This window comes from Atractosteus spatula, chromosome 12 (assembly GCF_055471065.1).
Source record: "Atractosteus spatula isolate fAtrSpa1 chromosome 12, fAtrSpa1.hap1, whole genome shotgun sequence".
NCBI classification, from domain to species: Eukaryota; Metazoa; Chordata; class Actinopteri; order Semionotiformes; family Lepisosteidae; genus Atractosteus; species Atractosteus spatula.
In genome coordinates, this window is record NC_142717.1 from 39,288,472 (window position 1) to 39,313,618 (window position 25,147).

General features: G+C 41.9%; 1 protein-coding gene across 8 annotated transcripts in view; it reads left to right on the top strand.

The window, feature by feature from the left end:
• The window catches only part of spire1a (spire-type actin nucleation factor 1a), a 75,936-nt gene that overhangs the window by 3,310 nt on the left and 47,479 nt on the right, over nucleotides 1-25,147 (top strand). For all 8 annotated transcript variants that reach the window (XM_088928969.1, XM_088928971.1, XM_088928972.1 and 5 more), the window contains exon 2: nucleotides 5,020-5,051. In XM_088928969.1, coding sequence (XP_088785095.1) covers nucleotides 5,020-5,051 — 32 coding nt within the window. The remainder of the gene's footprint in view (nucleotides 1-5,019; nucleotides 5,052-25,147) is intronic.

Genomic DNA, 25,147 nt, shown 5'->3' on the forward strand with positions numbered 1-25,147 from the left:
TACATAAAGCTCCACATGTTTCAATGGTAATCAATGTCATGTTGAGACAGAGTTTCTTAAAATCCGATAGTGATTAAGCAGTTGGTTTACTCTATTTTTTAAACATAATTAAGGCTACGAACAAGTGGAGGCCAATCAAGCCCAGCTAGCCCATCTGGTAATTAGTAGCTAATTGCACCATGATCTCATCCAGCCATTTCTTGAAGGATAGTACAATATTGACTTCAGAGTTGTGGCTGAGCAGTCACTTCCATACTCCCACAACCCTTTGTGTAAAGCAATGCCTCCTGTTCTTGTTTTTAAATGCACGCCCACACAGTTTCCACTAGTGACCTCTGGAGTGTCAAAATCAAGGGGGAAAAAAAAGTGTAATGAAAATCATGCATTCCATGTGTACGTGAAGATACTGTTGTTGCTTGTTCAAATTCCTCTAGCAAGTTAGTTAAGCAAAGCCTACCTGTTTTTTAAAAAACAAATCCATGTTGAAGATCCTCTAGGATCCTATTTTTATATGTTTTCATGATCCTGTAATTTCATGCCATTTACTTTTTTAGTAACCTTGGACGTAACAGAAGTCCGATTCAGTGGCTAATAATTACCTGGTCCAGTTTTGGCATGCTAGTGGGTCATACACTAGCAGTTCTCCAGTTCATGGAGCACGCGTTAAACGATGACGTTGTTCATCATTGCGTTTTCAAAGCAGCTCTGACATTTCTAGTGTGTTCTCTAAAACGCACGTCTCGGACAGAATTCCTGGAGGGCCAGGTGTCTTCTGGTTTGTGTGCCAACCTCAGTAGTCGCATAACCTAATTATTTTCTGATTTAGACACTTATGAGTTTTCAAATGTCTTTTACAGCTGATTGCTTGGAGCATTCACTTTATTCTTAAGAGAGTTACTTCTGATCAGGTCCTCGGGTGTTTCATATGCATTAGGTTATGTCATGAGTTATGGAGTAAATGAAATATTTGCAAACCTATGTGAGTAAGAGCTGCATTCAGCATTCCCAGGCGATAGCATTCCCAGGGACACGGCAAGAGGATCAGGGCTGACCAGAGAGACCTTTTCTTCTTTTGTGGTAGAATCTGGATCTTTGGATTGCATTTCAAAATATTTTGTCAGTGAACGTTCTATCAGCTTGAAATAGTCGGTAATTTAATGTCGCTGCATAAAATAATTCAATCAGTATAATTTCTTATTATAAAATAATAAGAATGATAAAAATAATAAATTAAGATTACGCTCACTTTATTAGCCACATACAATTTCTTGCATTAGGAATTTGTCTTTTCACATACCCCAGCTTGCTCTCCATATGCCAAATGCTGTTTAGACATCACTGAAGCTATTTACCATCTCCATTAGCCTCCAGTTTGGCATTGACTATATTTTAGAGCAGTTAGACACTAACATTAAAAGAGGGGCTGAGGTAGTCCCTTTCATCTGCTTGTACCACAAAAGACTTACAATTCTAAGAAGAACTATAAATAACATTCCAGCGCTTGGATTAGCTTGGCAATACCCTCGATTTGCCAGAAAATGCAGCCCTGAATTTAGTGTCACAGTAGAGTTTCTCTGTGTCTTTGTTCTGTCCTGGCTGGAGTTAACCTTGTGATGTGTATTTCTGGAAATGAAAGAGGCTTCCAAAGAGGACTGTGGTTCTTCAACAGATGGAGAAACATGCATTGCATGTTAAAGCCAACAGCAACAGGCAATGCAGAAGGACAGTCCAGTGATCACAAACATGGAGTCAATATCTAAGCAACTGAAATGAATGAAGTCAAGATTCCGAGACCCTGGGATAATTTGCACAAAGGAAGATAATTATTTAGTTAGCCAGAAATGCTCAAGGATACTTTTCTCATCATTTGGTTTGTATAATTAGCAGCTGGTTGTCTGCTCCAGTTCTCGTTGTTTGCTTGAATTTGGCTCTGAAAGTCTAAGAAGAACTTGAATTTGTCTTTCTGTGCTTGTCTGGAGTGGAGGCAAAATCCTGAAATCCATGCATCACCAGTTTGATCCCAGGCTGTTACACGCTGGAATTAGGTGGGCTTGAGTCAGGGGCCTACAGCTGTAATCCTAGCCCTGTGTATCTGATATATAACCCTATTTCTAAGACAAATACCTGCCTGTGTTGTGGGGGATGATTTATATGTAAGACCTCAGACATTCACAAAGAAAAGAAGTGAGTGAACTGTGAATTTATTAACAACATATCAGGAGACACCTTTAAGTTCAGAAGCAGCTAAAACCAATGTCTAGAGTCTCTGTAATAACACATTTGCCTGTGGACTTAGAATTTTCAGGAGTGGTGCACATGACTGGGTTTAAATTTGAAACTTGAAAACATCTGATTTGTAAATCTTTCTTTTTGCTTCATATTTCAAAGAATATGATTTGGTGCAGAAATAATGATCAAATTGACAAACTGTGGCATGGCAAATCTATTATGCAAAGTATAAAGTATATAATCTTTAAATACTTTATACTTTACTTCATATGTCTATTACATAAAGAAGCTCTTTTTACAGAGAAACAGAATCAGTTTTGTCACCAAGCTGCTAGGACTGTAGGCTTTAAACCCTATTGGTCTGCATCTGATGTCAAATCATCGCCTTTCTAGACTCCTGTGCTTGTTTTCACAGAACAGCTGGATGACGTGGTGTATAACACGCACTGTGTGAGTGTGTTTATATGCAAAAGAAATAATCACTGTGAGCAGCCTCTTCAGCCAAATTAGTCTGGCTGTAAACGGAGGACTTCCTATCGACTCAAAGACGGTCTTTCCCTTGGCAGTGCTCTCATCAGTCCTTAGAAATCCTTCTAGTTTCTTACATTTTGAGACGTTAAAGTTTAAAGTTGCCGGTCTGTGAGGTGATAGGGTTCTATCTCTGCAGGTTTGACCTCATTTTTTTTTATTACTCCCCAAAGAATGTGCACTACATGAAAGCTGTTATTTGATTGAGAGGTTTGCTAAATATGGGGAATTTGGCAGGAACCTAATGAAAGAAAGGCACTGTTTTGAGAGCTCGGTTCCCATCTGCAGTGGCTTGTTGCGGTTCTTGCCCTGCTGGTGAAAGTAAAAAATGATAAGATCAGGAGCATTAGAACCCGACTCGGTGCTCTGCTCTGTTATCAAGCTCTTTTGAAACCTCAAATATTTAAAAAATGTAACTTTAGCATTTTCTGTCACCACTGAACATAAACTATGCTATAGTAAGCAAAGGAACAAGTAATAGGTTTATTCCATGCTGAAAAAAAGAAGAAAGAGAACACAACGTTTCGGCCGTGGAGCCTTCTTCAGGTGTTACTGAAGAAGGCTGAAGACGGCACACCTGAAGAAGGCTCCACGGCCGAAACGTTGTGTTCTCTTTCTTCTTTTTTTCAGCATGGAATAAACCTATTACTTGTTCCTTTGCAGCCTACGCATGCTGACGCAGCTACCCACCTGAACTACTATGCTATAGTAATACTATACTAACTACCAGTAGTTAGTAGCTAATTGTTCTGTGGATTTCCTCTAGCCATGTCGTGAAAGAAGACCGTGTATTGGCTTTGACAGCATGGCTGAGTAGCTAGTTCCAGACTCCCACAACCCTTTTCCTAAACTAGTGCTTCCTGTCTTCCATTGTAAAAGTACTTCCACCTAGTTTCCACTCGTGTCCTCTAGTCCGTGTTTCCCTGTTGATCCTATCCACTGGGTTGGATTCTGACGTCTTGGATCAGGTCACATTGGAGTCTGTGCTGAAGCCAATAAAAGGTCCTGTTCTTTTATTACTTGACTTAACCTCATTAGCAAACCTCAGGAAGGCAATACTGTTAAAATAGGGGGAAAAGTGGCAGCAGGCTGTGCTCTACAGTTATTGTAAATGATCCACTGAACAATGCTTAATGGCCAGAGGAGTTCTGTTTTGTTTTCAGAAACGTAAGAGCAAACGTACTTGGAAAGGGAGAAGAGTGGAGAGGTTTGCGGCACATTTAAATAAACCAGCGTCTGTTGTTAATTGTTACTGCTGTGTTTTTTTTTAAATGGCTTAATTAAAGGGTACTGGTGGTATACCTTTCAGCCATTTGTAGGTTTGTAGAAAGTGCTCGTTTCCTCTCAACAGATGTTTATCAGTGATCCCTGAAGGGAAAAAAAACTTCCCAGTGATGATGAGTCTGATATTAACATCATATGCAGTAGCACAAAGGATAGAACACAATGTCTGTGTTCATATACAATATGTACCAAGGTGCACTTGTTTTTATGTTTGGGGGAGGAGGGAGGGGGTTGTTGGGAATGTACAATTATTCACAAATGTGACTCATTGGATTTAAAAAAACCTTTCAGAAAGTTTCTGAAACTCAACAATGCTGACCTAATTTTAAAGCCGTTGGATGCACAGAGCAACTTCATAAATCGAAAATTTAAAACGTGTTATTAACATGTGGCTGCCAAAAACAACAACAACAACAACAACAACAACACAGCTTTGTGTGGGATTGCTCAATGTTGACCTTTCCCTCTCGGGTGTCATTGGAGTTGGTTACCGTAGCAACCACAGACATTAAAGGCAGGATCAATGTGGGAACATTATGTGAAGAAACTACTTTACGTCTTCTGTTTTTCTGAGTCCGAATGTAGAAAAAAAAAAGTTAAAGCCTCAGGTGCATTTAAAGATGGGGATGAAGAAAATGTGGACACCGAAAGGAGCCTTAAAAGGATTAAAGTGCACTAGATGGGTTAGAAATGAAAACAGGGCATTCAGGCTTTTCTTATATCCTGAAAAGATGACTGTTTCAGTGTTGGAAGGCTATTTTTTAAATCTTTAAATACTAGAAGTCTGACAATTATATCAATTTCATTTTGTAATGTTTATACTTCAGAAATTCATGGCTTGCCTCACACGACTGTGAGGTACCCAATGTCCTTGACAACCTGGAAGTAAACGAGCTTTAGCTTAGCTCCTGTGCTGTTTCCCCTTCCTCCTCTGGATGTCATTATTTTAATGTCTTTTTTTTATTTTTCTTTCTGCAGGCAAACCTACATCCCCTTGCACAGCATCGGAGGTAAGTGACTCATTCTGTTCTCTTCATCGGATGCGTATAGATTGTGAACGCTTTTCCTGAAGTGTAGCCTTTAATCTCACAGTTTAATGTTTTTTACAAATTCATCTTTAATTTATCAATCCCACAAAGGCACTTAACATTCATTGTGCAGAACGATTGCACTGACTTCTAAAATACTTGGTTCGGCCTGTCAGGATGTACCGGTTATTTGTATGTAAGCTGAAAATCCTTGTTGTGTGGAAGAAATTGTGAGCCCTCTTTCTTTACAGAGAAGGTTGTGTACTGTGGTGAATACTGGGAAGGAAGAGATTTCCGCCCCCCCCCCCCCCATCCATCTGTCCATCCATTATCGGAAAACCCTTTTATTCACAGGGAGGGTTGCAGCATTCCAGAGCCTATCCTAGAAACACAGGGCACCAGGCAGGAGCACAGCCTGGGCGAGATGTCCGTTCATCACCGGACGCTCACCCACATTTAGAGGTTTTGTTTCCCTCCCAGTAGGTCTTTGGAAAGTGGGAGGAAACTCACTGGCACAGAGAAAAGTCACTCAATCTCAACAACATGCAGACTCCACACAGAAGGTGGTCAAAACCAGCACTACCCTTCATACTCCCAAGTGCCTGTGACTTACTTCTTGTGGTATTGAATTGATCTTGTCTGGAAGCGCAATAATTATTTGTGCAGGTCCTGATTACGAACACTCCTTTCTTGCCAATTATCACCCTTAGGCTGTGATGGTGTAATGCAGACTAAGTAAAATCATTTTTGTGGAACTCCCTGGCTGTTGCTATGATTTCCCTCCCTGTGATACCATTAGCAATCTACCACACAGTCACACCCTCCGGGCCAATTCCAGGTCATCCGCACATTTCTTTCCTGTCATGGTCTTGTGCTGTCGTTCCTGTGGGTAGCTTCCATACAAAGAAATCGGGAATTATGGTTAAAAAAAACAACGAATGGTCACAGGTAACACAGAATCAAGTCAGACATGCCACCTTCACTACGCTTGTTTGAGCTATTGTAAATAATTTTATTGGCCGAATTTTAAAAAGCACCCTTCCAACTGTAGTTGTCATCTTGGAAACATCTTGTTGCTATTTTTTGTTCTGGAACAACCTGTCGGAATGCAGTCTTCAGGGACCTGAAGCGTGCTATATGTAGTTCTCCCTGCGGTGGCTCCGATTACAGATGTTTCCAAAGATTCGGCAGCAAAGGGAATGTCACTCTGCAAGATTACTTCTTTTAACAGACAGAGAGCCAGTCATTCAAGGACGATTACTTTAAATCTTTTCTCTTGTACCCAACCTGGCAGCGCTAGTTTTCAGAGTGACGCTGCAGAATTCTTCGCTGGAGGAGGAGCAACCTAACCACAGCAAACACGCACTCGTATCTGAGCTACTGCCCCCTGCACAGTAGTAAGGAGCTGCGTCTGCATGTGTAGGCTGCAAAGGAAAAGAAAAACTGAGTTTCGGCTGTGGAGCCTACTTCAGGTGTCAATCATTAGAGACACGATTATGGAAATAAATAGAGCCTTCCTCCGATGACAAACTTGAAAACACACCTTCTTCACATCTGGGGAAGGCTGAACAACTGGAAGACTGCGTTTCTTCTTTTTACTTTTCAGTGCAAAATTAACCTTTACTTTTTTTCTGTTTATTTCCTTAATTGTGTATCTAACAATTTACAGTTGAAGTAGGCTCCACAGCTGAAATATTGTTTCTTTTTCTTTACCTTTCAAAAATGGAATGAACCTGTTCCTTTGCAGCTAACGCGTGCTCATGCAGGTCCCCACATGAACTTCTGGAACTGCAGAAGATAGGGCTCATCTTTCTCTCTTCAGTGTTTTGCTGCAGCCAGGGGACAGTGTATTAGACCAACCCGAGTAGGTAGGTGTGGCTGTTCCAGAGCCCCTTCAAGATCTGATCTTTTTGGATCAATCGGATGCAGTCTGGAGTCGCTTCCCAAAGACCAATCGGTGAGCTGGCACTGGGCGAGCAGATGGGAAAATACAGGAGACGCTTGGTGTGCACGTCTGCTTCAGAAAAAGAGAGTCACAAACCAGATGAATAAATCCTCACTAAGCTGCTTTAATACTAGAAAACGGGTTGATATTGCATTCCAATGTGTAGAGTCTCTCGGACTGTTATACTTGATACGGAGATGCTCAGGTGACCTAAAACCTTGGTCTCTCTCCCCTAGACGGGGCCAGGTATCTCAAGCACGTGCCCTTAGACAAACTCCATCACTTCCTCTGCTCAGCTTGCTTTAATTGGCCAACGCATGTGAAAAGTATTTGTGATCTTCAGCCCGAGTGAGTGGGGATTCTAGCAATTCTCAGACACTAAATGTGGTTTCGTGTTGATCCACTGGCCCACAGCCACAACGAGAGCTCTGCACTCCTGTACGATGATGGATGTGAGCATATGATCTATGGAAAGACGTCTGCACATCAGGAGCTGATTTGATTAGTGCTCAGGTGATGTCATAAAAATGGACATCTTAGATGACACCTGTTTCAATCTTCAGCCTTTTATAGTACAGTATGTCTGTTAATGAGCAACTGATAAAGTCTCCACTTTTAACAAAGCTTTGCTTCCTTTTAAGTTTTGAGAGCTTTATTATGGATTCTTTTCTGTTTTGTCTTACCATTATTATTTGTAAAATAAAACGAGTATATAATGTAAGGCCTTGTTGGTAGATACCCTCTTTAGTTGGAGTTGTGTACACTGTTAACCTGTTATACCACAGCTCAGCCCTGTCTGGGATTTGGTTTTCCCTGGTTCGGCTTTGTTGTGCGTTCTTTACAACCTGCCTGAATGCACTGGACTGTTTCCCAGTGGTCACCCCTCCCCCACAGCAAAAGAAAATAAAGGATTAACCCACTGTTGCTTGGCGAGGAATTAAAAGCCAGCTAAATACATCCAATTGTAGGTTTCTCTGCCAGTGCTTTCTTAATTCATCCCGTTGGTCAGTTGCTGAACAGGTCAATGGGATCAGTAGAGTGACTTCAGGTGACCCATGAATGACTAAGCAGACCATAGTATGAACTAGTTTCTAGAAGCAAAGGCTTTTCAAATTAGAAAGTAATTTGTAATATTTAAAAACCAAGAACCCATTTAATGTTTTTTTTAAGGTTTAATTTAAACATTTAATTTTAAAAATCCCCCAAAGGCAACTTCTGGAAAATGTTTTGCGCTGTTTTTTTAATTATAATATGCTGTTGCTTCGTTCAGAACAAGATGCTTTTTTTAATGTTCATAACAAAATGCAGCCCATGCAATCAAATCTAACAGTTTAGTTAGAATAGCAAGTTTTCTACACCAAATTAAAGGGGCAACATTTTAAATTAATTGAAAAAACAAATACCTTTTATTCTGTTTGGTATCTACGTAGTGTGTAGAGGCAGTTTCCAGTAATCTTACATTCTAACATTTATTCTTGTAATTTCTGAATCATAATTTTGGGTGTTAAAAAGCTCCTGCTTTTGTACTGTTTTAAGGGTGTCCAGTGTTTGTTTGACAAAGCCAGTGGATAAATAGACTGTCTGGGTAAAGTTTTGTATTCACAAACCTAGTGTAGTAAGAAAGCAAAAGCTTCACCCAATGTCTTCTAAAGACCCAAGCAGTTTTCTACCATTTATCAAGATGTCGGGGCACGGTTCTTCATTTTATACGCTAAGCTAAATGTTGACTTTGTACCATGGTCATGATTTGTGTTTCTTTGGAAATAGTTATTCTCTTGATAAAACAGAAGAAGACGGCTCTCCCAGTGCTGAGTGAAATAGGACAGTGCTTGTCAGAAGGTTTCTGAGCCAAGGGGAGGGTTATTGTTAGAGGACAGAGGAATTGTTTGTCCGGTCCTGCTGGGTCTTGGAACACCTGCTCTTTGGATGGATAAGAGCTGGGATTAGATTGTGGCACGCAGTTGCCGTGGCTTTTTGATTAATAGTAAATTTGAGAGGAACATGTGGGCTGAGGGAGGTCGATTTGTTACGAAACCTCTAGATCTAATAGCCTGCATCTAAAATTAGAAGCACGTTAATGGTACAAAATGTAACCAAACTCTTAGCTTAGCTGCAGGATAGCCTTTAATAAATTACATTTGGAAGCAGAGTTAAGGAAATGCATTGGCAGTCCTCACAAGACAGCCACACCTCATTCCAGTTCTGCTGTTTGTGCTACTGCCAAGCAGTAGCTTTTATACTGAGTTTTCAGGTGCCTTAAACGTCCTGGTCTTTAAAGAAATAGGCAGCGATAAAGATGTCAGAGTGAAAATGATTCCATGAAATTAGGAATTGGAAGTTCACCCTTCGATCACCCAAGACAATCTGCTTTGTGAGTTAGCAGTAATGAGTTGGAAAAACTACTGTAAATACATTTTCAGTGCTCAGCTGGTGTTGCAAGAGGTCAAAAACCAGACGGAAGGTTTGTGATTGCTGTGATTTGCAACTCTCTTCCCAAGCGTTTGGTTTCCCCCGAGAAGAAAACCGTTGTTTTTCTGATGATGTTTTGAAATGTGGGTTCGGAAGAGATTGCTTCAAAGCAAGAACAGCAGCCGCTTGTTCCTACAGAAGCCCGAGATCGGCCTCGTGTTTCGTGCCCTGAAGGAATTCTCTGCAGTTATATAAGTTCGGAGGCTCTTGCAGTTTCCTGTGCACTGGGAATATGTGCTGAGCGTGGGAGTGTTAAGGGTGCTCATTTGTCCTACCCCATGAGAAATATTGCCTGCCTGTTAAGTGTAGTTTATGCTTCCTGCAGAACATTAAATAAATATTCATTGTCTTAATTGCAAGCAGTAAATTGGAGCCTCACCTTTATTCTCTGCGTAACAGGATAATTACATGGAGCAGTGCATCAGGGACTCTTTGTTTCAGTCATGTAGAACTTGCAGAGTACATTACAGTTTAACACAGGGGTGTGAAGAACAGTACAGTTTCTGGAAGTAGTGGTTGTTCTCTTGGGATGTGGGGGTCTGGAACAAGCTACCCAGCCCCGTTGTTAAAGCCGAGACCCCATCTTTTTTCACGAACCACCTCCGTGAGATTGTGCAGTGGAAGGGCCTCTTTTTTTTTATGCAAATAGTTGTGGGAGTATGGAGCAAGCTACCTAGCCATGTTATCGAAATCGATATGCTGGTTTATTTGAAGAAGTGGCTGGAGGAGATCCTTGAATCTATTAGCTATTAACTAACCGATGGACCGAATGACCTTGTTTCACTTGTAACTATTCTTCTGTCCTCCCAAAGTCTCGATTAAAAACCAAAGCTTTTATGAACTGTCCTTTACAAATGCTGGCATACCCTTGCGCTTTGACACGGATGTTGTGCCTTTGCCTTATGTGTTCAGTGTTGTCGCTGTTCAGCTGTTCAGCGCTGGTTTTCGGCCCGGGCTGTGCTCTTCTGAATGTCCCTGCAGTCAACCAGTCAGTCGATTTTCAGTGTGCGATGCTGACCTGCAGGCGCTGAGACATCCTTCAAGTCTCATGACTTTGATGCTTCTTAGTGCGCTCTGTGTTGATTTATTCATGGGGAATTTAGTAAATGTTTAACGCATGTTGTTCACTGATGCGTAATCCTCTGCTTTGAAGTTTACTCACCCAGTGACTGTTTTTGAGTGCAGCAGTGTTTTTTAAAAAAATAGTGAGTAATATATGAAAACTCTTCCACTGTTTTGTATTGAACCACGTACATAAATGTGGAGTAAATCGTCATTTATAATGACGGCTTAGAGCCCAGTTTATACAACAGGGCATTTGAGTGTAGTACTTTGCTCAAAGATATTACAGCTGCCTCCCACACAGAGCCATGACCACTGCTGTACACTAATGCCTCAAATTAATTCTCTCGATTTTTCTTAAAAAAGAAAACTCAAGATATTGAAATATAAATGTTTCTTCTGGGGAAAGTTATACTTTGGAGTTTCGTAACCATTTCCAAAAATGGTCCGATGGGAGTGATTGTGAGTTATTGCTGTTTCATAATGCTATGAGAGGTTGAGAGAGCTAAAGAGAGTGTGAAACATGGGACTAGAAGTCTGTTTACAGGGTTCCACCTACCTCTGCATTGTGAAACAGCGAGAGCTAATTGATATCCAGTCCCACAATTCATTGCAGCTGCATGTTCTTAGCCCACAAGCCATAAACGTCCTTGTAAGATACCTGTATTTGTCTGGATGTGCTATGACAAGGATCTAAACCTAAGTCTGAAAGGGGGATCTGGAGGAACATGAGTTAGGCTTAGACTTGGAATTAACAAAAATCAAAGTATGGCGTAGTGCAGTGAAGTACAGTAGGCTAGAAAATCCAGGGAAAGCTTTGAAAAGCCGGAACAGCAGAATTTCTGAGACGCAGCTCGGAGTGTGCAAAATCTATGCACTTGGTTCTGCAGTTTTTTTGACACGTGCTGCAGATATGGGAATTGCTGGCTGATGGCAGAATACAGAGAGTAATATCAGATTATAGCCCTTCTGTGGAATGGGATAAGCACTGGGTGACCTTTTAGTAAGTACATAGGGCTTCTTGTTAGATCCCCGCATCTATGAAACCAGCAAAAGTGAGGTAGTGTCACTGTTTTTGGGCACAAAAACCATGTGTCTCAACAAGGAAATAGAGCTGAGATGGTCTTTGAGACGAGGTCATCTGGTGTGGGTGACCGAGTGTGTGCACCGTAGCTGGGAGGATCAGAGCTGTCTGTCTGCGGATCGCTGATGAGCAGTCATGCGCTTCGGAGGTGGAGGAGTGACAATTTATGTCCCTCTTCGACATCTTTCTGAACCTCTGTTGCAGACGCTGCACCAGTTTGGAGCACCTTTATGTTTTGTTTAGTATTGTATAGAATATAATCCAAAACCTACCGTTAATATGACACCCTTTTAATAAGTCACATTGGCAATAACAATGACTAGCAAGGGATACTCAGCACTGAAAAGAGATCTTATTTTTACTATAAAATAAAATCTTGCAATGATGCTGCGCTAAAAACTTCAAGGACTTAATTCCCCCACATGTATTTTGAAAAGAATGAAGCTAAACAACTGTATTGGAAATGATTTGATTAAGATAGTTATTGGATTTTTCTTAATTGCTTCCATGGGATTTATCTCTTAGTAAAGAAAAACAGAATCTTAACAGTAATAGAACAGAGTATTTTTAATGATGTTATAGTGGAACTTGTTCTGGACATATTTTTGTTATTTCAGAAATTCGCAGTGGAGTGTTTCCTGTGGGTTTTGGGGACTTGATAGACTGTGTGGTTCCCAGATAAAGATTATAAACATGACATAAATTCCTCACATTTGAAGTCTTTGTTGATTAACTTTAAAGGGCCAAATCAATTGGTAGAGTCAAAGTTGTTGTTTTTGTGTGCTCGATTACTCCCAGAAAACATTCAGTGAAAAACTAGTTAACAGTGCAGCTGTATGGACTGAACGTTTTACACTTCTTGTTTACAAGAAATTCAAGCTGATACCAATTGCTTTAGTTATGAAGTCATGGCCTAACAGGAATCTGCTGTGTGAGTTTTTTTCCTCTACAGTATATTCTGTATTTGAGACAGAATTAGGTTTCCAATCTTCAGGCATATCCACTAATAATTATTTTATTCTGTGTATTATCCTTATTAGAGTGGAATGTCCATTAGTGCCGATCCTTCACTGTTCCTTGGGTCCTGCATTCAATTCTGGACTGGGACACCTTTTGTGTGGAGTTTGTATGTTCTTCCTTGGTGTCCCTGGGGTCTTGCCCAGTGCTCCTCTTTCCTTTCACCTCCCCAGAGCCATGTTATCTTGGTTAATGGGGGGGTTTGAACTTTTCTTTGAGTGCATGTACGTAGCAAAGGATCCAAGTCCCATCAAGTCCTAGATCCTCTGGAACAGACTCTTGTTGCTATAGTCCTTACCAGGAATCGGCAACGTCTAGCAGTGGATGATTGGATTATTGCAAGCATCGCACTCATAATATACCTGAGACGTCAATGACATAGCATGGATTAATGTGGACGGTGAATGTTTTTCCTCAAACCAAAGCTGATTTTTATGTTTTTAAATTTCAGTTATTCAGTCATTGTCTTTCAGAGCACTATGCTACAGTTTAGAGCCCATGCATAGCCAGATATCATGAAAGTGGAGTTTGTGTGTTCTCCCAGTATTTGTGTGGGTTTCCCCTGGTGGTTTCCAGTGATGGAATTGCTTCCCATCCAGGGTGTATCCTGTCTTGTGCCTGTTGCTTGCTGGGATAGGCTCTGACCCTGAACTGGATAAAGTGGTTTGAAGATGAATGTACTTGCCACATGGGGGGGGGGGGGGGGGAAGGTGTGATTTACATTGCCAGAGCAGAGTGCTGTCCCTCTTCTGTTCTATGTGCAGTAAGTGAAGGTGCTGGACATTGGCACAGCTGTGCCGGCCCAAGGAATCTCTCTCCAGTGTGAATGTCTGAACTCCACTTTGTAGGCTGCTTATCAAGTATACATTTCCCGAATGTGAAGGGGCGAAAAGCTTGTAAATAGACTTTAAGAAAGAGCATCAGTCTTTTAGAGATGATGAAGTGGAATAATAATCCTTATGGATTAAGGCAATACCCTGTCACAATTTTAAGAAAGTGACCATACTGATATTTTATTGTAATTACCACAGTCTTTTTTTTCTAGTTGCCTTCAATGCTTGTTTGACCTTTTCACTGCAATGCAGTACTTTTTGAGTGGGTTCCCTGCCATCCGTTTCATGATGCAACAGAACATATAAAAGTATGCGCATCCTCTTCGGAAGCTGGAGTGAATCATTTTCACTGTGTTGCAGTGAAAAGGCAAACCCCTGCTGTTATACGAGGTGCAACTGGCTAATCAAATTATATAACCCTAATAATCTCTGTGAGCTGTTGGACTCAGCTGCAGTGTTTGATGTAGCCTTTGAGTTTGTATTATCCTGTGAGACCTAACAATCTTTAGAGGTTAATCTCTTAAAGACGCACAGGGGTCCAAAGAATATGGAGCTGCTTGGTCCTGCAGAATCATGACACACCCGACAGTGTGATAGCAGGAAGACATAAGAGTGCTTGTGTATAACATTCTATAACAGGGCTGGTGCAGGACTGGGCAAGTAAAGGAGCTGTTTAAGCTACAGCTGTCTGCAGGCACAATTTAATAAGACCAGCCTGAGCTAAACTGGTGCTTGCTGGTATGTCTGTGGGGGTTTCCTCAAAACACTGAAAGTGATACCCCAGAATTTTCCCTTCTTTTGTGTTGCCCATGGTGAATGAGCTGAGTCAGGAATGTGGGTGGATGGATTTTGGATAGTATCCTTAAATCACTTCAGCACAAGCCAGTTGGCGCACCAGCTGTGTTCTGGGCAGACTTCACCAGGCTGGCTGGCCTTGAAATTGCTTCCCAGTCAAACGTTTCTGTTGGTGGAGCTGCAGTGGCATTAAGGCAGATCTGCAGACAGTGCCCTCTAGTGGAAAGGGCCTGTCAGTGAGCCATAGCCCCCCTCCCCCTCACCCCGATTGAGAAGCTTGATCATTTCACCTGGGTGCTTTTAATGTTTAAACCTTCATGCTACATCAGGCTACATAGTAACAAGGCCCTTCAAACATTTTCCTTGAGAATATAATCCAGCAAGAGTGAAAGCTAAAACTGAATGCTTTCAAAAAGAAAACTAGTTACTGACACAGGAATTGCAGATCTGCTTCTTCTAGCTGACCTGTTTGATCTGAAATTAGATGGATCTGTATTAGTGTTCAGAGATCTTTGAGGCATTGTCTTTTCAGTGACACAGAGCCTCAAGGCTCTACTGAACAAGACTGAAGTTCTGCCTGAGAGCTGATTCCTGAGCCACTCCCTGCTCTTCTGTGAAAGACAAAAGGATATTTCATCTCCTATAGTCCATGTAGAGTGTACCACATTTTATAATGTTTACCAAATGTTTCTTTCACTATTCACGATGAACATTTTTCCTCATGACCTTTCTGTCGTGCAGTACTTTAATTTGTGTTTTCTTATGCATGACTCTTGGAAGTTCTCTGAAGATTAAGGTTGGACTTGTAATGGAAGACTCCTGAATTCTAAGGACCCATTTGAAAGTGGCTGGGCATCTCCCTCCAGAAGATTAACTATATTGTAATTGTTCTTCTGTATTTGATTGTATCTATGAACAGTTCATTAGCAAAAGACTTTCTCCTTTAGGAGAAAGTGCATATTTGCATTTCATTCAGTTGTTACGCATTTGGAGTTACCCAGAATGAACCAAGGACTGAATAACAATTTGCTGTTCTGAAAAAAGTTGCTTTGTGCTAAATTATAAAAAGATGGTGCAGCAAAACAGGGGCATGAATGCTTTAAACTTGCACAACGATGATTCAGCCTGTGGGGACACCTACCTCTTATGTACACGGTTCCAACTGAAGCAGCTAGTTAGCAGTTAGTTTTACACCGTGGAAACAGTGAGAAATGGGCTGAATGGCCTCTTGTTTCTAACCTTTCTCATGTTCGAACAACTTGCAAAGGGCAAAACGACTACCAGACTGAGTCAACGAACAGCATCCAGAACAAGAGCTTAAAAAAATAGTACCTCTGTCACTTGTGTGGTATGCCAAGAATCTTTAAAAGCTGACCATAATGGTTGTTTGTCACTCTCTTAATTCAATGGAGAGCTGAAAGAACTGAGAGTACAGCTGTGTTCAGCAGGCTGGGGTCCTGCAGGGATACGAAAGAAGTTAGCTTCCTCTGTCTTCATGGAGAGAGTGAGAGACCTAGCAGAGCTGTTATTGTACGTTGTGTGCCATTCTAAAAGTGCACGGCAATAGCCACAGATTTTGGGATTATTTTTCTTCCTTTCTGTGGAGTGCTGCATTTGGTTTGAGCATCGGGAGGTTTTAAAGAAAAGCCTTAACTTCTGTCGCAGTAATATATTCACTTCACTTACACAAGGGCATTGCCTGACTCCTCTGTCGCATGTTTTTCTGACGACATCTCGCAATTCCATTCTCTCCTTAACTTGCTGTTTAAGTGCTTGGTACTGGACTTTATTTCTCTTAAAACATTTATATGTACTTTTAAGAATGAAACGAGTAAGGAAATGATGCTGTATCAAACGCTGCAATGCTTAAATTCACATGTGAAGGAGGGATGGTTTGAAACCCATGCAACTTTTTAATTGCTGTTCGCAACCCACTCGAGATGAGTTCGCCTAAATAAGAATTGAGCTGGAACAAAGGCCAGGCAAGATGTGCTCTCGGCTACAGTCCGGAGAACGCACTGCTCTAAACCTCCTCTTCCTGATCCTGATCCCGGGCCTGAAGGCCTGGCTACAGCTGTCATTCCAGCTGAGCGGTCAGTTGTCGAATTGAGCCGAAGAGCTTGTTTTGACCATTTCAGTGGTTTTCTGTCCTTAAACAGGTGGAGATAGTTCTTGCAGGTACAATAATTTGGAACTTTTTAAGAAGACTCATTTGGGGGGGGGGGGGGGAAACCCCCAGGAGGACTAGTTGGATGTCAAGGACTAGGGCTGGGAACCATTGCCATCAACAGATGAAAGAGTAGTTCAATTAATACATTTGTTGCAGAGAATAGGTGTTGGTGCAGACCTCTTTATGACTTAAGAGGTCAACAAACTAAAATAAAATGTTTCTTTGTGAGCCCAATTAGGCGCACAGTTTTAAAAAAGGAACAAAATATACTAAGCATAAAAAAATATTATACCCAGAAATATTGGTCATGTTGCAATATCAGATGATCATCGGACTGCCTGAGAAATTGAATTACTCATCTGTCTGAGTTGAGGCTAGTTTTGTAACGTGCCTGTTGTTACTGTAAGAGAACATCCTCCGTGTACAGTGAGAGATTGAAGCGCTGTGCTTCAGAACAGGCACCAGGGTCACTTTGGCTCCTGCTGTTCTGCGTTTCTTGTTCTTGTTTCGAAGTGGCTTAGATGCTCCTTTTTGTTTTGAAGAGCTGTTCATCAGTTTTATCTCCAGTTGAGTTAAATATATCCTGGAGCATTTTTTTTCTATATGTTTGAACGGAAGTCTAGTGAAGAGATGTTCCTTACTTAAGAGTGTGTTGGGAATATGGTTTAGACCACGTGCAAGAGTGTTGAATGAGAACATGGCAGCAAAATGTTCAGCATATTAGCCAGGTGGCCTGTGAAATGTCAGAAAACTGGCATTCTATTAAAGCACACCACTTGTGTGCCACCTGGCTGCACGCAGCAAAGACTACTCTCCGAATCTGAGGGATTTCTGTGCAACCTGGGACATGATGACAGAATCTATTGCTGGAAACGGTGCCAGGTCAGGCTGTAATGACTGCAGTGTGTTCTGGGGGTATTCTAGAGTGTAACGAAATACTGACAGAGTGTAACAAAGAAGGGATTCTTCATCTTGGCCTTCTGCGTCTCGTGATTCCCAGACCAGGGAGTCTCTAGACTAACCCTTGTGTGTCCAGTGTGAAGAAGTTCTGTTTTGTCAAATATTTCCTGCTTATGTCACCATTTTTTTTTTTTTAGAGACCGATCTGTTTGAGCAAAAGGAGCACTTCTGTATCAGATTTGTAGTCGTAATTTAGATTCTGTGAATTAATTTTGTGCTTTTTCGTTTATTTAGTGCCTGGTATTTTTACAATGTTTTTCTGTGCCAATATGATGACTTAGCTTATTACTTCAGGCTTAGGCCTGCACATTTTTTATTGTGTAACAGCCCTTTAAACTTGCCTTTTGTAGAAGATTTTTATTGTTTTTAACCTGGAAATCAGGCATATTGTAGATATCTGACTCTTCTGGGGTCATTACCCCTGACCTGGCTTGAGTGAATTTTAAATACCCTTGTTGTACATGACACCTCAAAAATACTGCATCTGAAAGGCGGGGATAACATCCTCAGGAATAGCCACTGGGCCAAAAGGGGAATGGTCACTCGTAAACCCCCAATCATGGTATTAACACAGGGCTAACCCTCCGTAACACTGTAATTCAGGGCGTTGTGGGGAAATACACCTTGTGTGTGTCTCCTACAGTATTGACTGGAAATAGCCATTTATGTCACAATTTAACTCATCTCAGACCTTCACTGGGCTGCACTGAACTCTTTGTGTCCATCCCTAAGCAAGGTGGGCTGCTTTTCACTTCCCACCTCTGAGAGATTTTGCCTTAAGAGTCCTTCCAGCCCAATTTATAATTAAGCTGTTCCCAGGTCCTGTTTGCAGGACCAGAATGCACATTAGTTTCCCAGATGATTTTGTATGTAATTGCGTGTTTATTTTGTTGTTGAATGAGACATCACATAAGTATTCTTTTCCACAGACTGGTAGTTTACAATAATCACAATTGCAGTGTTTAACATAATTGTGGTTAGTAATTGGATAAAAGTATTTAATGACGCAAAAGGGAAGTGCACAGGTTTAGCTAAAGTGGGATATGTTGAAGATTGTCTTCTATTGGAGGGTATATAGTCCGGGAATGGAATATGAAAAATCACCAAAAGTGTAGAATGCTGGATATTTCACTCTTTATCTGAATCTGGCTGTGTAGTGTGAAGAGCAGCATTCTCAAGTCTGCTGCATTACACACGTGGCCATCTCCCTACTGCCGGTGCTGCATACCGAAGAAAAACCACAGTGTTCAAATTAACTACAGGTACATGAACAACAGAGGCCCCGAGTAGCTCTGTTCGCAGAGCATGAGACTCATAATCTCAGGGTAGTGGGTTCGTGTCCCCCGTCAGGCGCCAGGTCCTCCATGTTGGAGGTCGGGCACAAGGCTGACAACCCTGTCCCGTAAAACACTAATGTTACGGTAACTGTAACAGATGTTGCTGCCCTTACATGCCGGAAGGCATAGCAGGCAGCCATCCACATAAACAACAGCAAACAAAAGCAGGGAAATGCATCTATAGGTCTGTGTCTGCAGAGATGGGCAGGGCCTTTTGTATACTGCAGGCAGCTCCAACAATGCAAGAGGGGATGAAAGGGGCTTGGCTCAGGCGATGTGGGTGGCTCGGGTTATGGGAGCCTTCCGTTTGGGGTAGGAGGGGAACAGAGGAGAGGTGGAAGGAGGTGCCGAGAGACAGTGTTAAGCGAGAGGGGCGTGCGACCTCAGGGTGCGGAGTTGAAGACTTGCAACGCGGACATGCTCAAGGGCCAGACGAGAGAAACTGGGGAAAAATGTGCCAACTTTACAGCCCTGCTCTTTAAAGCTAAACTGAAGCCGGCCTTAGATTAAAAGAGCAATTGCAGAAAAAGCACAGACCTGTTGTAGGGACCCCAGATCAGACACGGGCAGTTATTCTCTTTATCAGACTTGTGACCGGAAACCTATGAAAACAAGTACTGTTACTCGGCTTTAATTTAAGCTGAGTATGCTTCTGCGCTATACCATTTCTCCTCTGTTGTGGGGCGCTGTCTCTCAGCACTGGCTTTGAATTTGAAAATACCCAGAGTGCTGCCTTCCTCCCCGTCTCCATTTGAATTCAAGAGTCGATTTCACATGGGAAACTAAATGTTGTCTTGTAGAGAATATCGGTTGCATTTTTAGACATCAATGGGACCTTTGTGAGCTTGAGCTGCAATGTTGTCAAGTTTCCGAATGCAGGCTCTCCAAGCTGGCATGCATTTCATGTTGCTTTGCCAAGTTGTGATGGGAGGCCGCAGAACCAAAATATTTGTCGAATAGTAAATGAATTAGGTAACATCCTGCAAACATGTAGATTGTTAAACCTTTGGAAAGAGATGTGTAAACCACTGTAAAAGAAGGGCTAGTTAGTAATGGTGACAGTGTTTTTAAAATCGTTTGAAGCTGATGCCTCTCTCTTGGTGAAAAGTGAAGGTAACTGTCATTGTGTTTTGTAACATGTAACGATAAATTACACCGTACAAGTCTGAAACGGTAGGAATGGGTTTTCTATTGTTCGCTAAACTACCATCTCGCGCGATGAAAAGCAATCGCAGATTACAATTTACTTTTAAAACCCTTCTCTTTTAAAAAGGAAAAGTGTTGTTAATGCATACAAAGTTACAAATGAGAGGAAGCCATTTGAACCACCAAGCTCGTATGATGTTTTCTGGACGAAGTCAGGGTATCAGCTTTGTTAAGGTGGTTGGTTAGCTTGTTCCAGATTCCCACTACCCTTTGTGTGGAAAGTACTGCCTCCTGTTTTCAGATTTAAACGCACTTCCATATAGTTTTCACTTGATTGAAGGAGCTCATCTCAAAAACCTAGAAGATGTTTTTAGTTAGTAAGAGTGGAACAATCCTTTGAGCTCTGGAATACATCCTTTTCACTCTTCTGTGGACTAATTCAAAATTATTTTTTCTTCTTTGTAACATGGTGACCAGATTGGTACAAAACAGCTGAAAGTGTAGTCTTACTAGTGCATTATTCAGTTTTGTCAAAACATCCTTTGCTTTAAATTCTCCACTTCCACCTGTCTGAATGTTTGTTCATGTTTGAAAGCATTGATAAGGGAAGTTACTACAGTATATGTTGGTACTACTCTGACAGGAAGTAATCTTTAGTGAGTTTTGGTATGTATTTGTTTAAGCCAGGTTTGGTGTCTGCTGTTCTGAGGAATTTGAGACCTGTGTAAATGTTTGTACAGAAGTGCTTGTCTGAGGTGTTGCAAGGAGACCAGAGCAATAGTGGAAAAACACGGAACTACTGCAAGAGGTTCATCTATATTAATATGGAATGAAAAAAATGTTACCTGAAGTCCTAATAGAGCTGATAGTTTTGATTTAATATTGCAACGCATACGGCCATCAGGGTGTGTAAGAGCCGGTTTACCAGAGCGGTGACGTTGCCGCCCTTCCCTGTGATAGCAGGACTACAGCTACTGGGCTGTAGAGAGATCTCTCTTTAGCTCACCGGGCTGGGTCCCTGCTGAGTGACGTGGGAGTCCCGGGTTCGAGCCCCCGACGGTGCGGGGCCGACCTAATGCGGCAAGGGCGCCCGCCTGAACCCCGTTGCGTTACAATATCAAAAGTTTGTTGCTGGCATCTCTTAAGAATTTGAACTCTATATTTGGTGCATTGGGGATATAGCATACAGTGGGTACATATGGTATACTGGGTGCACTCACTGGAATCGGTTTGTCCATGTGTGTACACTTTTGTAGTATTCAGTTGTTATGAGCATACTTACCATGTTTTCTAATAGGAAGGCTGTAAACTGTTACTAACCTGGCTGGTAATAGTCATGTGGGTGTTGATCAGACTTCGAGAAGCCCTGCAGAGATTTCACTCTGCTACACATAACGGAGATCGGACTCTTTGGAGCAGAACCGGAGATGAAACGCAGGAGCTCGGACCGGTGTATGTGAGCACCCTGGATCCACGGGCACACCTGCTGTTCTCTGCCGTAGGGTTACTAGCTGCCACCCATTATTCCCATCATTCCCACTCTTCCCACTGTTCACTGCTCAAGGGGGGGACAAGTCTGTAACTGCAGTCTGTGTAGAATCGGCTGCAGCTCCTGCCTCGTGTCTGACCGAGGGCCCAGGCTGGCCTCTCTTGTTCACAGGGCAGGGTTTGCACAGGTGACATCTCCCCTCATCATGAGCTTACTGGGATAGACTTCCCGGAAGTAGAGCAAATGCTATTATATACGTGGAAATTCAGTTTACTTGTGCTTCGTCTTTTAGCTACCCCACATGCCTGACATTTCTATTCTGTTATATATTGATGCAGAACTTTGCTCTAGTCAGCGCTTTAGGCCCTGACTAAGCTGTAAATTAGCCCAAACCGAAATATTGGACTTCAACTCCATGATCATGAGAGGAGAAGAAACACAGCCAAGTGCCAGTTCTTAAAATCATCTATTACAGCCTTCGAGACTCGGCCTTGCATCACTTTTCTTTTTTTACTCTTCATGATGGTGCAAAGCCAGTCTTCCCGCATGCTGTCTGTTTTGTTTATTGTGAAGTGTTTTGGCGCAGACAGAAATGCGATGCCTTGCGCTGTCTGCCAGTTGGAATCCTGACCCCAAGGAGTCGGAATAAGCTGTGCTAGTGGTTCCCAGCTGTGGTCCTGGAGGAGTACTGTCACTGCTGATTGTCGTTCCATCAGCACTCCGCATCTCCAGTGCTGATCGATTCCATCATTGATTTGCTTGCTTTGCATAGACTTTTGTTGAACTTGTTTGTCCTCTCAGTCCTGAGTGTCAAAAAGCTCTGACTTCAAGGGTATTGTTTCCAACAACTTCAGTCAGCAGCACTTGATGCAGCATCTTATCAACCTAAGGGGCATTATTTCTGACTAAACAGCTCTTCCTAGTGGATCAGCTGATGATGGAGGGACAGTGGATCAGGCATGCCCACAGTGGGAGTGACACTGTATGAGACACCCATAATCACAGTCTTTCCTTCTGCAGAGGTCCGATTTGTATCGTCTCAAGCAGCGCACCTGAACGTGGACTCAGGAACTGGTACAGGGTTCATACCAATTACAAATACCAACAAAATCAAATTTGCAAATATGCCCCGAATGGGGAAAACTGCAATCGGTGAGCCTGTGATTGAGACCTGAGCTGGAAACAGAAGATGGTGTTCCTGCAGGAGGAGGGTTGTGATCCAAGGAAACGGAAAACCTGTGTGTGGAGCCTCTTCAGCACACTGAGCCTCATTCATTTCCTCACAGCACTGGCTCACAGGTTCACTTTTGTACAGTGACATACGGGCCGAGCACTAACACAGAGCTCGGATAACAGTAATCCTTTTGATTTGTGGGGGATTTGGTCCAGATGAGAGAGATTTAGAGAAGTTCAATTGCAGTGCTGCATATCCTGCATTTATTACCTCAGCTTCTTTCCTCTCTTCCTCCTTTTTAGAAGTCCTCCAATTACATGTAGTGATTTGAGGCTTTTAGTAAAGGCCCAGTGTATGCTGTATATGTGGAGCAAATTGGTATCCAAAGCTTTCATCACACATTTTGAAAACGATAAATTGGTTGCACTAATTTACTGCACCGAAGGAAATATAATTCAGTCCCAGTGTTTATTGTCCTAAGGAAATCAATGTGCCAAATGGCTGCTTTGCAATCCTGCATACAAGGTTAATGCCACAGAAATCTGAAGCCTAGATTGTTTACCAGTTTTTTACCAGTCCTGGTTTTCCTTCCCTTAGTGCTAATGTGAATAACAGTAATCCAAATTAACCCTAATAATCTTAAGTTTCTGAAGCAAAGAACCACAGGTGTGCTTGTGGATCTGGGGTGCTCACATACACTGCTCCTATGTTTCATCTCCGGTTCTGCTTCAAAGAGTCTGATCTCCATTATGTGTAGTGGAGCGAAATTTCTGCAGGGCTTCTCGAAGTCTGATCAACATCCAGACCTCATCCAGAGTGCTGGAAGGCGGTGAAAGGTCTCTTCAGCTGTTCACAGGGCTCATCTGAAAATAATAGAAATCTTTCTGCCCTGTGCAGAGTTTTTAAAACCCAGCAGCAATGAAACTGCAGTTGTGACGGTCTTGTTGCACGAATTTTCAGAGGCTCAGAAATGAGGCAGTGGAGCCAACCTCCAAGCTTTTGGGTCCAGAGTTCCATCCTGACCTTATAAGGGTCTGTCGCTATGGCATCTAGGTTTTCTCCGGATTCTGATTTCCTCCCTCATTTCAGAGACCCATTGGGTTTAAGATAATTAGTCTCTCTGTTAATTGTTCCTTTATGTGTGTGCCCCCTGTGATTACCAGATGGGTTCTGGTTTGTCCCACCCTAAATGGGAATAACCTTTCTGCTTAATGAGTGAATGGTCATGAAGCTTCATGCACTTGGTTTTGACTGCAGAGGGCGTCTTTACTTATACTGAGACCTGGGTCCTGTGATTGGCCAGTCTTATCTACTTTCTTTCCTTAAACAGTTTTCTCTCTGGATCCGGAGAGCTTACGAGACTGCTGTTCTCATTTCCATGTTACAGTACTGCAATTAATATTAAACCATACATTTTCCTTCAAGACCCCTGTGTAAAGTCATGCTGCCAAATACCCAGCGCAGCATCCTGGTGTTCTTCACAACGGCATTCCTCTTTCCTGAGTGGGTGTTGTCGATTTTCACACACTCTAAAATCCCCACGGAAACGCTTACTTGAGACATCATGGCCAACCTGTGCTTTGAAATGAACTGTTTGCATTTAAAAAAAATGATTTGATGCTTGGAAATGGTGATAAATGTTTTGCAAGTTCATTTTTTAATGAAATCTCTTTATCAAATTTTAATATTGTTTTTCAATTTAAATAGATACAGTATTCTCCAGCTGCAAAATTGAATTAAGGACCATGACAACAGCCTGCAGTGGTCTATTTCACACCAATACGATGCAGACTTGTCTGATTCTTATTTGAGGAAACTAGTGTTCCTTATTATCATTGGAATTGCAGTCCATTATAAGTGACCACTCATAATCGTAAACAGCTATTTTAGTACCCATAAATGAATAATTAATGCATCATGTTTCTGACATTTAATTAATTCAGAGTGAACCAAGCTCATGGAGTGCACAACGAGCAATGCCTATAAATTTAGGATTGTGCTGTTTTTACAACAGCTGATTATCTCTGCCTTCTAGTGCACAGATAAAGCCCATCCTTGTATCTCAAGGGTTTCATTACAGCCAATGGAAAATTTTGAACTAATATTTTAATGTTAGTTCAAACATTGCTTTCATTTAAATGGGCCATTTCACACGAACATTTGCTTAGGTTTGTCATACTCGTAATTTGCCCCTACTTGACATATGAAAAAAGGAAAGACCGTAATATTCTACTAATAGGTTTGAGACAAGTAACTGGAATTACGATTGAGAAAATGATTTAGTTTTCAGTTTTATTAATGTAATTTTTTTTGTTCTAGGATCTGAACATTAGAAGGAGTATCGGTAAAACATACATAGCATCAAACTCTGCACATGCTTCGTGTCAGCTTTCAGCTGTAATGTTGCATCCTATTGGATGCAGGAATGGTAGCAAGCGATTTCCCAAAACTTAATCTCAGTTAGCACCTGCAGGCTGCAGTGCAGTGCAATCAGGTGGTCATCAATCACTACAAGTGGTAGTTCTTTGGCTGCTAAACACTGTCCAGATCATCTGAGCCTCACCTCCCCACTGACTGCTCTGCTATTCACAATTCAC